We start from the raw sequence: 19,303 nt of genomic DNA on the forward strand, positions 1-19,303 counted from the left end.
TTCCACCTATTTCCCCATTAGAAGAATTTTAATGTTCCATGGTTAATTTCATTAAGGTGTATAAAAAAAAAGTATTTGAGTACATTTAAAAATAAAACTTTTGTTTTATCTATCATTTAATAATTTTTTTTTCTGATGATTAGTTTTAACATAGTATAGTTTTTTTTAATTGCTATTTTGCCTCTCATTAAAGGTTTGTACTTTTTTTTTTACATTAAACTATATATTTTTAACAACACTATTATGATAGTCACATAGTTTCTTAATCTAATTAAATGGATGGAAAAAGGATTATGAATGAATTTCTTATTTGCCAGGTTTATTATTTTCAGTAAAAAAAAAATTCAAGTGTAAAATAACAAATATCAGAAAAAGTTATGAAACTGGAAAACCATCGTAGTAATTTAAAACTAAGGTAATATTTGTTATCTGCTTCCCATAAGATGTAAATTTTTGCATGAAGATATTTTCATATCATTTTGTTTATTCAAATATTTCCAGTTCAATTATATAAATAAACATAAAAATGAGATTGTGGAACAGATTTAAAAAAATGTTTTAATGTGTTTCTTTTTTTAAAATCATTTAGTTTAGAAAAACTATATCCCAAAAGTTGTACAAACAATTTAGTCAGATTATTCAAAATTTTAATCGACTAAACAAATTATTAATCTTATTGCCATTGATACTAATGTGTCTATATATGCTGCTGCTGTATTTTTATTATTATTTGGTATTATTTACACACAACCCTCTCAATCTGACAACCACATGTATGTGCCTGACTCTTTCTATAGTTGTTTACCTGTAATGCATAGTGTATTACCTTGTAATTGTTGTTTAAATTTTCTGTTATTTCTACTTATTTGCTTTACAGTATTTAAAGGAAATTTTAGAAGACCATAATAATAGTTTTTTTAACATACTAATTTCATATAAACCAGTGTGCTTGCTTCGTTTATTTCTTTCTTAGACAAAATGTAGTAACATTATAATTACATAGAGCAAAAATATATTCCATTAATATGAACTTCTTAAAAAAAAGAAAATTCATGTTTGCTAATTTCAAATGTCTAACTTTAAATAGACTTTATTATCATCGTTAATTATAAATAAAAACGAAAAAGATAAAAATTATTTTTTTTAAGTTACTCCATTTTATTTATATTTATGTCAAAACAAATTTATTAATCAGTTGCAATAAATTAGTTTTAATTACTTGTTATCTTTTTACTCTTATTTTCTACAAATAATGATACTATTAATTTATGGCAATTCTATGCATATACTGTCTAAGCAAAGATTCAATTATGATAAAAGATATTCATTCTGATAACCTGTTTTGGACAAAAACGTCAATGGTTATTCAGAATTTTTACACATACATTGTTAACATCTGATTATAAATCCACTATAAATTTTATGAAAATTATGTAATAGGCGCATTTTAACAAAACGCTTATATATTTATTAAATTGCTCCTTAAAACTTTCAGCTTGGTAATCAGCTTTTTTTAAATAAAAGTAGGGTTAGAATAGATTTTGAACAAAATCTCTGTTTTTTACACTTGAACTTTTTTTTTATGTACAAGTATGAGATGTACATATTCACACTATAGTTTGCATGCTCACATTTAACTTTTTGATAAATGTGAAGGTGAACATCAGTTATAAATATGTAGGTTAGTGGATATTTTTTAAGCCATAAGTCATAATTTGCTTGACCCTCATTCAAATCATTAATCCTATTATTAGAGAAGCGGTAGTCTGCTATGAGAGGGTCTAACCTTTCAATTTAGTTATTAATTTTCTTGTATCAATAACAACATTTAGTTTTAGTTGTGAGATAGTGTTGCTTGCTGCTGTACTCACAAATGTTATCAAAATAACACAATATTATAAACTGAAATTTAAAACATCAATGAATTAATCTTATTTAATGCCTAAAACAAACAGGTGCAGAGAAAGTGGGGAAAATGACATTATTTTTTGGTTGCCGATTACGCAGTTTGGATTTGTACCAAGAAGAAAAAGCTGAAATGCTTAAAGAAGGAGTACTTAACCAAGCTTTCCTAGCATTGTCAAGAGAACCCAAATTATCTAAAGTAAGTTTTATTATAGTTTATTTTTTGTTGATAAAAATGTATTGTGATAAAAATCTCATGCATCCTATTTATCTCCTAAACTAATCACTGTGATAGCATTAAATCTATTGAGCATTATTCTTCTATTTTGTTTTTTCTGAAGTTATTTTTTATTTTTTTTTTTGTTCTGTGCTAACCTCATTGTATTTATTACATCGTAATCCTCATTTGCCTGTTTCATATATTTCTAATTTTGTCTTTATAGTTTTTACCTTCTACATGTTCTCCTATCCCTTAATTAAATGGGTTGTAAACCTGGATGTCTTAATTCATGGTACTCTTCACTAGACTTTGCCGCAGATTTATCTTCTCTCCTACCTGTCTTAGAAACTTTTAATTTTGAATTTTTTCATTCTACCGAATAATTATTATTTTACATAATACACAAGAAGTAAATTAGCAAGCTTATTACTGCAATCTAAAATGATGTAAAGCTTGTCAGTATAGTGGATGTTTTACATGTAAAACCACCAAAACATTCATTATAAAACACCAATTCAAATAAATCTGTTCCTATTTTTTGTTATAAGATTTATAACCAATTTTACAGCCTATATTCTGTATGTAGGTTAAGTTATAAATTGTTATTGGTTCTGACCAGTCATTTACCTATAGCTGCTGCAATGAATCTTGAAGTTTGGACTGCAACGGCTAGTATGGTGCCTGTTATCCAAACTGAAAACATTCTGTTTTTAGTTTACATACACAGAAGCAAATAGCTTTCTTGTAAATACAACTTATTATTTTATGTTACTGAATGGTATTACGGATTACTTTTAAAAAATTTTCCAATTCTGATGTTTATACCTAATAAATGATTAAATGATTTTTGCTATAAAAAGAAATGTATATTTTTAAATGTTATCAAGAAGTAGGTCTATTCTCAAGAAGTAAGTATTACAATTATGTCAGCTAAATGATAAATTAACTAACATTATTATTGTCTGACATAATATATAAACATAGTTAATAAACTATCATGATTTTATTTATTGTAAAAATAAACACGAACAAGCCAGGTATTATAACTCTGGAAATGAGTCACTTTTCTTATAATCATATCAAGAAACAATATAGCTAGATTGTCTGCAAATTTTTTGTTAATTGTTTCCAATTAAATTTGACATAGATTATATATATATATTATAATTATATATATTTTTTTTGTTTTCAGTCATTTGACTGGTTTGATGCAGCTCTCCAAGATTCCCTATCTAGTGGTTTTGATTTTATCCTTATTACAATGATTTTATCGCTATGTATTTTGAAATACTCTACTCTCTTTCCTACGTTCTTGTTCATTACAAAACCTACTCCTGCCTGCCCATTATTTGAAGCTGAGTTAATTATTTTAAAATCACCTGATCAAAAGTCGTTTTCCTCTTCCAACCGAACCTTGCTAATTCCTACTACATCTACATTTATCCTATCCATTTCCTTCTTTAAATTTTCTAACCTACCAGCCTTTTTTAGACTTCTAACATTTCATGCTTCGACTCGTAGAATGTTATTTTTTAATTTTCTGGTGACCCCTTCCTTAATAGTTCCCACCCGGAGATCTGAACAGGGGACTAGTTTACCTCCGGAATATTTTACCAAGGAAGACATCTCCATCATTGCTATATGAAAATGCAGAGAGCTACATTTTCTTGGAAAAAAAGCAGCTGTAGTTTTCCATTGCTTTCAGCTGTGCAGTACTCAGAGGACTGAGTGATTTTGATATGGCTACTTAGGTTGTCCTGATCTACACCCTTAACAACTACTGAAAGAGCTGCTGCCCTCTTTCAGGAATCATTCCTTAGTCTGGCCCTCAACAAATACCTGTTCAATATGGTTTCACCTTCGGTCCAGCTAGTCTGTATCACTGAGCACTCAAGCCCCCTCACCAACAGCATAGTCTCATGATTCATAGAGGGAAATAAATATATATACATAATTAAATCAAATTAAATTTAAAAACGTAATAGTATTCAAATTATTATATTGAGGTGATTAACATTTGAAAAAATTGTTTTCTGTAATCCAATACTTACAACACAATACGTCTTACAAAGGCCTATTCACTGTTAGGTAATGAAGCAATTTTATACTAAAAGGAGAGTACAATGATTAAAATTGTACCTGTTGCAAATCTGGTACTAAGCATTAAGATTGGATGCACCGCCTATATTTATCATTAATTATAAACTCTGAGCAAATTTTACTGTAACATGCGAATTCAGATCTAATCAAAATTAATTATTTATTTTATTATTTTCTCTGCAACAGAATAACATTTTTTCCTTTTTATTTTGCACTATCACAATTTAATTTTAATGATTACAATATTACATTGTAATGTGAAGCATATACCTCCTAACCAAAACAGCAGTCATTTAATATTTTTAAGTGTTACTTTCAAAAGTAGTCTACAGTACCTCTTAAAGAAATCCTCAACAGTAAAACACTAAAGAAAAAGAAAATTTATTAACTGTTCATATCTCAAAACTGTCTATTTTAAGGTAAGAGACCACTGCTAGGGAAGTGCTGCAGGCTACTTTTGAAACTAGCTGAGAAAAAATTAAACAGCTGTCATTTTGGTTAGGGTTGTCAGCCATACCCTATCCATTTAAAATGTTTGAGTTGCCTCCTGAAGACTTGCTAGATACTTGTGATAAGGTGTTTTCTTAAAAAAAGTAGATCGTTTCAAAAGAGGAGAATTTGTTAAATTTCATTCTTCTATGTCTTATTCTTTTTATCATTTATTAATCACAGATGGAATGAAGCTGACATCTATTTGAGTGAGAAACAAGACAATAGATCAGTTTAATTACTTTGATATATCTCTTAGGAATTACATAAACAAATTATTTAACAAAAAAAAAAAAAACCGAACAGAAATCGATTTTAACAAAACAAATTTCTTAACAGAAATAATTTTATTTTTTATGTTAACAATTAATTTCATTATACAAGAAATTTAATATAAATATTGATTTTACAAAAACGTAAGAGAAAATAACAGACTATTATAACCTTAATTTTAAAGTGAAAAAATATTTACCATAAATGTGAAGAAATTGTACTGCAAAGTTACAGTGACTTGTAAAATAACCTTTAAAAACAAACTAATAGCAGAACAAAAAAAACTTAAGTTTATTAAAAAATAATATAAATGAGATTTTAAGTATAATAAGGTCATCAAGGAAGGTAAAGAATGATTGGCTGCAGAGATTTTAAAACATAATAATTTAAAATATTAATTTTGTGCCTATTTCAGAGCTTTAATTATTTTTCTATGCAGTCACTATTTAAAATTAAACTTTGACTATTCTCTGCATAAAAATACTAGTATCACTTTCTGAATAGAGATTGTATATATTTGCTTGACTTAGATCAGGCTTTGTTCACTTTTAAAAGAGTTCCTGAACAAGGCCATTCCATTGATTGGAGTTTATTTAAATAGTTTATGACATGTCCATATTTAATCATTCTCTTACTTATATTGATTTAGAAACATCAAGAACACTGTCATTCGTTTTTTTTTGTCTCCAGACAAGTGTCAATGAACCCATCTCACATAAATTTTTCCCAAGATGTTCATTTGGGACAGAATGATATGAAGAAATAATATATCAATTTGTCTATCCTTATGAATTTTATTGACAACTTTTTAAATCAGTTCTCAAGTCGAAAGAAAGAACAGTTCTAAACAATCTTCATCATGAACATTTGACTGAACATGATGCTCGTCTTTTCATGCACGATTCATTTATAATCTTATCTAATAATCACAATTTGATTTTCACATATAGTAGAATTTTGTTTTTTTTTAATGTAATTTAATTAACTTTTTGAGCTATGAGGGGCAGCTGAAATGTCATGTACACAGAAATGTAATAGGAGAACAAAATGTCACACAAAGCATCAGGTGTTGCCATTTTGTAAGTTTGAATTTCCTGCTATTAACATCCAAATTTGTTGAAGCTGTCTCATTTTCTGTCAATTGCCATTATTATGGAGTTGAGTATGTCTGCTATGACAATGCACCTAAAACAACAAGCAGTGATTGAATTTTTAATAGCACAAAAAGTGAATGCTAGTGATTGTCATCTAAAGTTATTTATGGTGATGAAACTTCATCAAAGTACAGTGAGCAGGTAGGGAATAAAATTTCATGCATCAAAAGCTAGTAAAGCAAATATTGAGGATGAATCTTGCATTGTTCAACCAGTTTTTGTGACTGATCTTTTTGGAGCTTCTATAACATCTTAGCAGATCTCAGTGTCATGTTTGACAGTCTATGGAGCTGATAATTCTGCAATATGTTGATACTTGGTCACACACATCGCATTAGTCTATGAGGTTCTTGTGAAGTTGAAATTTGAATGTATCCTACACCCTTCATAGTCACCAGATTTGACACCTGTAATTAAAAAGGGATACTAAAGGTACTTATTTCACCATGGATGATGAACTGATGGATGTAGTGAGGTCATGGATTAGGGAAAGGCCACCAGCATTATTCTTGACGAAATGAGAAAACTTGTTCACCAATGGAAGATATATCTAGCTGTTAATGGTGACTACATTGAACAATAAATGTAAATTTTTGTTAGAAATAAAATGAACGTTTATGTCATATTTGTTTCAGTGGACTATCTCTTTTCATTTGTGAGTTATGAAGGACTGTGCATTAGATTTCAGCCACTCTTATAATATAATGGGGAATGAACTGGTTTTCCGTGATCAATTGACAATCACCTACACAAGTACTGTGTACCAAACATTAATTAATTTTTGGGCAGTCCTCATGGTTATTAAATAAAATTGAATTTTTTCCATCCATGAATGTGTACTCAAGTGATTTTTAATATCATCTCAAAATTGTAAATATTTTCTTCACTGGTTTTTTTTTCAGATTTCATTATCATCACAAATCTATCACAATTATTTAAAAAAAATTATTATTTTTCATCATTTGTTGTTCCCCTGATAAATTTTGAAACATATTTTTTGCTAAAACAACATACATCTTATTTCTCATATGAATTATACAGTAATTTATCTGAATAAAATATAATTTATACTGCAATGTAACTTCTGCTGTGGCAAACTAATTTGTAAATTATTTTTGAGATTCTAAAATTCATTGCATCTTCTTTTTTAAAAATAAAAGGAAGTAATTGCTTTTGTAATTGAGGAAGCAAAATTTGAAAAAAAAATTGTTTCAGTAAAGATAAAATACTATTATATATATATTTATTGTTTTACTTTTTTAACTGTTAGGAGCAGTTTATATTATTAATGATATATTTTTCACAGACATATGTTCAAGATTTAATGAAAGGTGAAGCACGTTCTTTATATAGACAGATTGTGAAAGAATCGGGTCACTTTTATGTATGTGGAGATTGTACAATGGCAGAACATGTTTACCGAACATTAAGACAGATACTTCAGGAACAAGGTAGCATGACAGACCACCAAGTCGAAACTTACATTCGACAATTACGTGTAAGTATTATAAAATTTTATGTTGTAGGTAATTCCTGTTGTTATAAGTCCTGAACTCAAAATACAGAAAATATTTTATTTGATAAAACAGGATTCTTTGATGGACGAACTGATTCATATCTTTTTTATCACTTGATATGATTGCTTTGGCACTTCTTTATTCCTTTTTATTCTATGCCAGTCTTTTAATCTCAAGTTATGTTCCATCTTCTACATCTTTAATCTCTTTTTAGATATTCTTATTTTCAACTTTGATTACATTTACCTATAAATCTTTCAACAACAAACAGCTCAACAAACAGTTCATTACCTAATATATACCTTAATAAAATTTTCTAGCATGGATGTCTTAACCATTCAGGACAAATGACAGATTGATTAATTTTTACTTATTTATGTCGCTTGGCTACAATCAAGGCTGTAAAAGATTATTTGAAAACAGGACATACATACAAAGACATTAGCACATCATGAAAATTTTACAAATAGCACATAAAAACCAAGATTCCATATTTTGAATAATATGAAATTTAAAATTTCAATTTAGTTCATGTGTAATGTGAAATTGTATTCACATTTGAACAATATGAAATTTATTAACACACTAAATTTTATAAAAATAATAGACAAATTATGTTATTAGATTACATGTTAAAGAGCATTCTTAATCATTTTTTGGTGCCATTAACACAACCAGTAAGTCCATTAAAATAGGAGGTGCATTATCAGATTTAAGGAGATGATTGGAAAACATAATTGTGAAAGTAAATCATTAATTACTTTTATACATTTTTCAAATAATCATAATACTCCTTCAAAGTATTAAGTAGGATGTATGAATGATCTGAGGCTCTACCCCTTAGTAAGTTTTGATTTTTTAAATTTATTATGTTAAAAAACTTTTAATAAGATAAATTTATAATTTTTCTTTTTATTGGTTTTGGACTGTTTTCTTGTAATATTTATATTTAAAACATGTTTTATTGTGCAAAAATTTTAATGTTAATATTCCATTTTTACTTCCTTGTATGATGGGAAGGAAATATTGTGATTGCGGAAAATTTTGGTTTTCAGATTTCAATGGAAATGTCCATTTTGACTAGTTTTGGCGTGATGTCTGTGCATATATGTATATGTATGCACAGAGTTTTTTTATTAAAAAAAAAATATGAAAAAATATTAGAAGTTATTAATGCAATAAAATTTTATGTACTTTTCATTTTAAAAAAATATGTAATATTTATACCTATTAAATATGTAATTTAATAGGAGTACAAGGAAGTAATTTTTTTTTTTTTTTTTTTTTGTCTTCAGTCATTTGACTGGTTTGATGCAGCTCTCCAAGATTCCCTATCTAGTGCTAGTCGTTTCATTTCAGTATACCCTCTACATCCTACATCCCCAACAATTTGTTTTACATACTCCAAACGTGGCCTGCCTACACAATTTTTCCCTTCTACCTGTCCTTCCAATATTAAAGCGACTATTCCAGGATGCCTTAATATGTGGCCTATAAGTCTGTCTCTTCTTTTAACTATATTTTTCCAAATGCTTCTTTCTTCATCTATTTGCCGCAATACCTCTTCATTTGTCACTTTATTCACCCATCTGATTTTTAACATTCTCCTATAGCACCACATTTCAAAAGCTTCTAATCTTTTCTTCTCAGATACTCCGATTGTCCAAGTTTCACTTCCATATAAAGCGACACTCCAAACATACACTTTCAAAAATCTTTTCCTGACATTTAAATTAATTTTTGATGTAAACAAATTATATTTCTTACTGAAAGCTCGTTTCGCCTGTGCTATTCGGCATTTTATATCGCTCCTGCTTCGTCCATCTTTAGTAATTTTACTTCCCAAATAAAAAAATTCTTCTACATCCATAATCTTTTCTCCTCCTATTTTCACATTCAGCGGTCCATCTTTGTTATTTCTACTACATTTCATTACTTTTGTTTTGTTCTTGTTTATTTTCATGCGATAGTTCTTGCGTAGGACTTCATCTATGCCGTTCATTGTTTCTTCTAAATCCTTTTTACTCTCGGCTAGAATTACTATATCATCAGCAAATCGTAGCATCTTTATCTTTTCACCTTGTACTGTTACTCCGAATCTAAATTGTTCTTTAACATCATTAACTGCTAGTTCCATGTAAAGATTAAAAAGTAACGGAGATAGGGAACATCCTTGTCGGACTCCCTTTCTTATTAGGGCTTCTTTCTTATGTTAAGGAAGTCATGTGGTCTCTATATCAGTTTTTTTAAAAAGTAAAACCAAATTATCAACAAAAAATTAATTACAAATTATTAAAAATTAAATATCAAGTAGTAAAATTATACTAATATCTTTACAAGAATAAAAAAAACCGTGCAAAAACTTGGCTTCACCAGGGAAGTTATACAGGTATGTTTAAAATAAATTTTACCCTCGACAGACAGTTATTTAGCAGAAAGTTGTTAAGTGGCGTATTAAAGAATATAAATATGCAAGTAAAAAATTATTCCACTCTTTGAGTAAAATTTTGAGATATTAGATTCATAGTGTGATTATTAGGCTATTATCCCTACACCTGAATGAAATTTTCCAAATACATAACCAATATGATATACTAATGTAATTGAATCATCTAATTAATTCACAATATGAATTTAGCTCCAGAAATAATAAAAAAAGAGATTTTGCCAACACCCCTTTATGGGAGTTTGTATAAGACTGAACACCATCAGAAACTATCTTTGCTATCTCAGGGGTATTAAATTATGTGAAAAGATTTACCTACCTTTGAGTAAAATCTATCAGTGTATTTCCCTACAAGATGAAGTATATTGACAAGATGTATTTCCCTACATCTTGTCAATCAAGACCAAAATTAAATGGTCCATGTGTACACAAATCATTTTGACAATTCATTCAATTTTTTTTTTTAAATTGCAGCGAGTACAAATGAGTTTTTTATGGTTTTAATAAATCTCTGCTAGGGTCCTACATACACTAAGTTAATATAATTAATTTATCTCATGTTTGGGAGTTTTATGGCATTTTTTTTTCAATTATTAAAAAAAAGTTAATTTTTCCACCATTTTCGGATCTTACACTTGATTTACAAAATTGATATTTATATATTTTATGCATTTTAGTAAGCCTTACATTATTGCATTTGAACCAACTTAATAGGTTGCACCATTATTGCATAATGATTATTACAGAATTTTAATTTTGACAGTCATTTTCAGTTGAACCCTATTGTCGATTGCAGCCATTCATGTATTTTGTAATCCTCTAATGATACTTAATCTGAATCCAAAATCAAAATCTAAGATAAAAATTGTTCACTCACACATATGTAGAATCAGTAACAAACTGCCTGTTCATTAAAAATTAGTTATGTATGTTGTATGAAAACAGTCATAAGAATTTTTTAATTAATTTTTTATTTGTGTCAGTGTTGTTTCCATCACAAAAAAAGCCAGATTGGATAGACTTGATCAGATGCTTGCATAAGTTGACCCTCTGATTTTTAAATCCATTTCTTGTTTCATTAATCATTTTGTTACATTTCATTATTTCATATGTAATTATATTTTTTAGGATGAACCATTTTATTGTGATTGTTTGTATATATACTGATGTAATTTATATTTTTAAAAAAACTTTATTTATTTTTATCCATAGGATGAAAATCGATATCATGAAGATATATTTGGAATAACGCTTAGAACAGCAGAAGTACATAACCGATCACGAGAATCAGCACGAATAAGGATGGCATCTCAATCGAATCCTTAGCTAAGGAAGAAAAGCAGCCCATTTATTGTGGCTGCTGATTTAATACATTCTATCCGCTCATTTTTAAATCAATGAAAATAAATTTACTTTGAAGTGCAAATTTAGCATATTTAAGAATATAGAATTTGTTTCTATTATTAAATTAATTTTTTTTTGTAATTAAAGGTAATAAATAATACCAGTTATTGATAGTAAGGCAATGTAATGGATTAAAAGAAAAATAATTCAAAAAAAAAATCATATGTTAAAATAAAATAACAAGATTAAATTATTTATCATCACCATTAATGTCACATGATTAATTACACTTCAGTATGAACTCTAAATTTTGTCTAAAAAGATATTAAAATACAATATGGTTGTTATTAATGAATCAATTTTTATTTTTATGTATTATTTTTATTTTTAATGAAAGAATTAATATTTTTATATATTATTATAAATAATTTTTCCTTGTTATTTAACTTTCTTATGACTGATGTGCATTTATTAATATATCTCTTTTTAAGATAACAATAAAACTATTGTTCATCTGAATTAACCCACCGTGTCTACTGCTAAACTCATCATTGCAAATCACATGCTTAACAGCTGATTTTCAAAATTGAAGGTTCTAAGGTTCAAATCCTAATAAAAGTTAGTTACTTTTATATGGATTTGAATACTAGACAATGGATATTAGTGTACTTTGATGGTTGGGATTAATTAACTACACATCTCAGGAATGGTTGCCCTGAGTCTGTACAAGATTATACCTCATACATGTCATATTTCATGTCCTCATCTCAGTGGGCCATAGGGGGTTGCTTATTGTCATCACTAGTTGAACAGAATGCTATGTAAAAATTAGAAATAATAATAATATAATCTGAATCAGCCATTTGTTTTTTATTGTAAATTTATTATATTAATTTCAAGACAACTCTCTTTGTTTTGATATTATACAATATAAGCTTATTTTTTATTGATGTTAAAAAACTTTAATAAAACTACTCAGGTATTATTCCTAGATGTTATATTATTGATAATTAACATACAGAATAAAATTAAACAATGTTTTTTTTTGTTTCATGAATACTAAGTTTGAAATGTCAAAGTAATACCAAATCAGATCAGTAAATCTTTGAGTCACCTTTTTTAGCATAGCTGACAGAAGTTAGTCATGGAAAATTCTTGAATAGAATTTCAACACTGTCTTCATAGCTGTATTCAACTTAAAAAGATTTTTTTTCTGGTAAAAGATTTGCTGATGGATTTTGTAACTACTATTTCTTGAAGAAATTCGCTGCCTCTGTAGTTAAATTAACCTCTTGTCAGGCATGTTTCTTATACATATGTTATATTTTTTTAATAATTTTTTCAACTACACATTACAATGATGCTTCTTCCAAATTTTTTAGAAAATTTCTGTCTAAAATTAAAAGAAATATCTTGACATAATTTTCTATTATAAATATATATGCTTAATTAAAATAAATAGTTTTAAATCTAAAAGTATCAACATATAGTATTTTGCAATAAGCAAAATATAAATGTAAACAAACGAAAGAAAAACAATTCTATAAACATTTTTAAAAACAATTTGCCACTTATATGCTTTTATTTTATACATGAAATTAATTGAAAATTATAAATGAAATTTAAACATGTGAATAAAATCTGAAGCTAAAAAATAGATAAATTAAACGGTAAATGATTCTTAACTCTTTGAAAACAGGAATATTTATTACATGTGAAAATTCCATTAAAAAGCACATTAGATAATTAAAACAGTAAGCACAGCAAATAAAAGATTTGTGTGGTGTACTAGTCATGATCTAGAGTTACCAGCAATGTGCTGACCCTCAACAATAACAGTAGAATAGATGGCAACTACAGTATACATCTGCATAGTATATATAACAGACCACATAATTGTATATAATCAACTTTATTAAAATATAGTTCTGCTTTACACCTTTTTATAAATTTCTGTTGCTTTTTTTCTTAATTTTATATTGTAAATTTCTTAATTTTATTCAAATTTCATAAGTCGTTTTCCTTATGTATTAAAGAAATAATTTTTTTCCTTTATAGAATTTTTTATATTACAGAAAACTAATCTTATACTTAAGCAATGTTTTTAATACAAATTCCAAATACGTTAGTTTATAATTCCATATACTTTTATTACTTTCGATGAAAAATTAATTGTTCATTCTAAGGAATGAAAAAATATATCACATGAAGTAACAATATTTCAGGTAAATGTCATCTTATCACTTTGAACATCTTAAGGTTTATCTTAAAATTGAAGGGTGTAAAGTAAGGAAAATAAAATAAAATGCCAGTGATTAATAAAGCAACTTTAATAAATTGATTTCTTTTAAGACACTACATAAACTTTCATTGCTCCCTATAGGCATTAGTTGTTTTATATTTAACGGAAAAGCAAAAATACATGCATGCAGATTATAATAATTCAACTGTTTATTCATGATAAATTCAAGTAGTAAAAGTATATTCTTTAATGCATGTAATATAAAACAATATTGATACATTATTTTATAAAAATAACCAAAACATAAGCATATCAGTGTAGTTAGTTGCATCTATTTTATTTTCTCACTGACCAACCAAATATCACTGATTCACTCATTAATCAGTACATAAGTTGTTTATAAGATAATTTTCTTATAAATGTTCATCAATCATAATAGTACATCTGTATGTCTTTAGTCTTAAGTTTAAGCACTTAAGCATTTTCCAGTTTTAAAATAACCTAAAATTCAGTATTAGTCACTATTTTTAAAAGTAAATGTTGAAAGATAGTGGTGGTGACTGTCTTATTGGTATTAAATACAGATACAAATTCTTAAAAAAATTTTTTAAGTTGTGTTTTGTTAAAAAAATATTTAATATTACTACATTTAAATGATTTTTAGATTAATTTTTGTGATAAAGCACAGGAAACTAGATCACTATATTGCTTTCTTCTGTATAAGAGGATAAGCTGTGTTTTTTGTATTAGTCTTTTATTGTGTTTATTTATATGGCTGGAAGTTAATAACCTCTGTCGTTGCCAAAACAGGAAAAACATATCTTTTGAAAATAAATTTCATAGCAAAATAGTCTGTTTTTATGGTGAAAAGCAGTGAGTGAGGTCAGATTTTTATTTTGTTGTGATAAATGTTCTATACATTCTTCAAGTATCTGCTGTTATTATTTACAGAATTAATTAATAAAGATCATTTGAACACATATAATACAACTATTATTAATCATTAAAATTATGATTAGCATATTATTATATATAAAACGATAGTGCTTCCTAAAATAATCAGCTACCCAATTAATTACAGAATTGGTCTTGTCCATTTTTAGCTGAATATTCTTAAGATAGTGCTATTAATTAAACCCACATTTTATTAACAATTTAACATAAAATCCTTTTTAAAATAACTCTCCCATAAATTAGATATGATCCATGTCTCTGTGTAAGATCACTGATTAATTAATAACAGCTGATAGTCAATAACTTTTATCAGTCCTTAAAATAGATAAGATATATTATTGGTGTAATTTATTGTATATGATTGGTTCTAATATTACATTATTAATTTGTTATTTTTCACATTCAGATTTAGAGATGAACTTAAATAAATTTATGTTATAAAAATTGCAAAGAAATAAACAGCTGTAAACTCTAACCTATTTTTTCCATTAATAAATATTTTAATAATTTTGTTTTTGTATATGAATATCTTTACAATTATTAACCTAAACAATCCACTTTAAAGCCAAGGATTTAACTCAAAACAATATTTATTTGACAAATAAAAGTTTTAAATTTCTGTAAATAATTATAAACTAAAATAAATTAATTAATAGCTGTAAGGTTCATTACTCCCTGGGCATTCAGTTTCCAGTAGCCAAATTGACAGCAACCACTAAAATGAAAGATTAATATGAGAGTATGCGCCCTTGGTAGCTTCAACAAAGACAACATGAGCAACACAGAGCGACCAGCTGGTTCCATTGGTTATTTTTCTTATGAAGAAATGCAAGATCTAAAATTCATATCCCTGCCACTTACTGATGATCTAACATCATCAAATGATTTTATAGACATTGTTACAAAATTAAACAAATTCTTTATATTGTCTTATATCTTAATCTTTATTGAGATCTTAATTTTTATTTAATCTCTATATTGTCTTTAATCTTATCTTCATATTGTCTTAAATTTTCATATAGTCTTGCATGTAAAAAAAATACTACAAAAATTTATATTTGTTGTTCTTCCAATAAAAGATTCACCCAGTATTTTCTTTTTGTTTTTGTTTTTTAAATATTTATTAATAACGACAGCACTTCCTCAATCTCCATTCTGCTGACTGGGTTATGTAATACTGACAAATTTTTAGTTATTGATTTGGTCTCCTACTTTTTGGGACCAAGTGCATAATAGGCTAAATTTAATGAAAAATGTATTTCTAAAATCCTGTAATGCACCATGATTAACATCACTGACTTTACCTATGTACTGTTACATACACATACACGTACCTATGTTACTGTTAATAATATTCATACCTTATGAAATTTAAATGATTTTTAGCATTAGGCTTAGGCAAATAAAACATTCTTGTTAATATTGAGTCCATTGAACAAGGGATAACTAAAGATATTTGCAGTAAATGAGGAAAATTAATATTATAGTTAATTTTATAAAACATAACAAAACATTTTTTTTAAATTTGTAATTTTTATCATTAATCTTGCAATAAATACGTCTTAAAAAGCATTCTGAATTTATCTTCATCTTTATCATATATTTTTGTATAAGGACATCTCACTAAATTAAAATATTCCATTATACATTAATAATTAAATTAAAATAGAATTACAGTACTCTGATATATAATCAGGCAGCCTGATTGCCATATTACTGAACACAATAAATAAATGTAAAAAATAAATGTGTATGTGTTTCTAATGTCTTTTATTTCTAATGATTAAATATTATACTATAAAATTAATTTTATATTCAGAAAAAAATTATTTGAGAAAGCCATTTAAACATTTAACTTGCAAGGTTACACACTAATTGGTTTTAAAAAATGTATAGTTTTTTGGTATATATGAACATTTTAACATTTTGTCTTTTTATTTCTATAATCAGAATATCATTTAATTGTATATAGGTTTCTTCAACCTGAAGAAAGTCACTTGATTTCATTATTCACCTTTTCTTTATTATTATTTTATATATATATAGCATTGACTGTAGAGTGCCTCACACATTAATATTTTTATTTACTCTGATTTACTATCTCCCAGTAGACTTAAATTTTTTTTTTGCGATAAAGTGTTATGTTCATACTTGTAAATATAAGTAGTCATTTGCATGTACAACATTTTTTTTTACACATTTTTGGTGGTAGATTTTTTATATATTGAAAGATGAGTAACTAATTATGACTTGCATGAATTATAAATACATAGGCCTCATATTTGGAGATTATATTTATCATAGAGTCACATGCTGTATTCCAATAGAATTACTCATTTCCTGTCATAGCAAACTTTAAATAAAAACTTTATTACACCTTCTATTCCATAAAATAACAAAACCAGAGGATTACTAGATTACAAGATTAAAGAAAAACAGATTACAGCAAGCCTATTCTAATTTTAATATCGCACCTTTAAAACATTTATTAAAAATAATATTAATATGATTTAGAATTAAGTATAATTTGACTAGAAAACTGAAATTGCTCTTACATAAAATGTCTGTATATTTTTTCTCATTGTTATTGTTTACAATTGTCTTTGTCTTCAAAAAACAAAGAATCATAGACTTCATCACATTTCTCAATATTAAGATAAAATTTATTCCTTTCACATCATAAAATTAAACATTTAATACAATTATAAGGAAAATAACATAAAAGTATTGTTTTTGTTATTTTTTTAATTAAAAATATTTTTCAAAAATAATGTTACAAAACAATTTTTGATAAAGATAAAGTTCATTTTCCTGTGAAACATCACATTTTTAAATACAATAACTTTTTTTTATTTTTATTAGTATAATCACATTTTATGAAAAATAGATCACTTACTTTTTCTTTTAATTGTTATTAATATTCTTGTCTTTTAGTTTGTTATTAACAAACATATTTACATCAGTCGAACTGCATGGATTAGATTTAGATATATACTAGATTTACAATTAGTTTCTTTGATATATTAGTTAGGGGTTTTATTTTATTGAATATATTATTAGACTGAGAGATAAAAACTTTTTTTATTATTCATTTTTAGTATATAATTACCGGTACTGTATTACCATATGTATTGTTATTTTATTATTATTTTTTTTTTTTTGTTTTAACGCATTGAATGAATTAAGTGATATAAATATATCACATGTGTGTATTTGTATGTCTAACAATGTTTAATGTGAGATGGCTGATAATAATTTTAAAAAGAAAGTAATGTTCACAAAAAGTATATAATAAAGGTGTGTAAATATTGATCTGTAAATATTTTCATATTTAAAAAATTACTGTTGTTAATTTCTAAAAGAAAACAGTGTTTCCGATGCTAGAAAATGAAATGTTTGCTTTTGTGTGTATAAATGTTTGAATAAGCCTCTTATTTCTAAGTGGATAATGTAAATATTGATTTTCTTTTTATACATATTTTAGTTTATTTTTTTATTTAGTGTGCTATAGTTATTGTTATTAATGCAAGGACTGAAAAGCCTAAATTTTTGTATTATATTATATTCCTTTAGTTGGTATATAGGGGTTAAAAGGACCAAACTACACCAAAACATAAATTATATAGTTGTAATATTTTCTTTTATTTCTTTAATTGATGTTACTAAATGTATTAGCCAATAGTTCTTATGTATTTATTTAAGAACAAGAATGAACAATGATTTTTATAAAGAACAAAGTTATTTTTTACTCATAATTCTTCTTTTCTCTTTGTAAATATTTGCAGTAGTAAAGTTTTGATAGATCAGGTAGTGTACTTACATTTCAGTTATTAAATTTATTTTTATTATGAATTCTTTTCATCTGTTGTAAATAATTCATCTGCACATGTTTATATTTGTTGTATGTATGTCATGCTTTTATAAGGTAGTATATGATATTAACATAACCTCTGCTACTTTAACATTAGAATATTTACTGCATATGCTGAACTGGAAAATGTTTGACTTGACACATTTATTGATTTCAATATTTTTCCTTTAAACAGTTCTTTTTATAGTACATAAACTGTAAAATAATTTTAGTTGCTTTTAAAATGAAAATAACCATCAATTTCTTATCATTTAATTTTTAAACATGAAATATTAACCATTGTGAGGTCTGTTGTTTAAACACATTTAAATTTAGTTTCTACTACATTTTTTAACCTCCATAAGTTTTTGATTGCAAGCTTGTAGGATTAATTATTATTAAAAAAAAAAAAAAAAAAAAAAACATTACTTTAAATAGAAGATGAGTTCAACAGATTTAAAAACCATTGAAAATATTTAGCTCTAATAAATCAAACAAATTGTAGCCTTAGTCATACTAAAACAGACTTTTCCATAAAATTCCAGCTTTTTGCTACTGTTATGTGAAATATTACATAAATGGTCATTAATACATATTTTATTTATTTAAAATTATATAAAATATAAATTGTTATATCAGTAATGAATATGTTTAAAAAATGTACATATTGTTTCAATAACTGAATTATTGAACAAATGCTGTTCTTCATGGCAAAGTGTCTTTGTCTTTCATCAAGAAACTTCTGAATTTGAATTCCAGTTACTCTTGTCATTTTTCTTACATTTTAAATATCTCATATTATATTCCGA

At 26.2% G+C, this 19,303-nt stretch overlaps 1 protein-coding gene across 2 annotated transcripts in view; it reads left to right on the top strand.

Annotated features, from left to right (window-relative positions):
• The window catches only part of Nos (Nitric oxide synthase), a 752,676-nt gene extending 733,760 nt beyond the window's left edge, over window positions 1-18,916 (top strand). For both annotated transcript variants that reach the window (XM_075364470.1, XM_075364469.1), the window contains 3 exons: window positions 1,956-2,104; window positions 7,448-7,639; window positions 11,317-18,916. In XM_075364470.1, coding sequence (XP_075220585.1) covers window positions 1,956-2,104; window positions 7,448-7,639; window positions 11,317-11,430 — 455 coding nt within the window. In that variant the 3' untranslated portion in view covers window positions 11,431-18,916. The remainder of the gene's footprint in view (window positions 1-1,955; window positions 2,105-7,447; window positions 7,640-11,316) is intronic.
• Window positions 18,917-19,303: the final 387 nt, after the last annotated feature.

Source organism: Lycorma delicatula, chromosome 4 (assembly GCF_047948215.1).
Source record: "Lycorma delicatula isolate Av1 chromosome 4, ASM4794821v1, whole genome shotgun sequence".
Classification (NCBI taxonomy): Eukaryota; Metazoa; Arthropoda; class Insecta; order Hemiptera; family Fulgoridae; genus Lycorma; species Lycorma delicatula.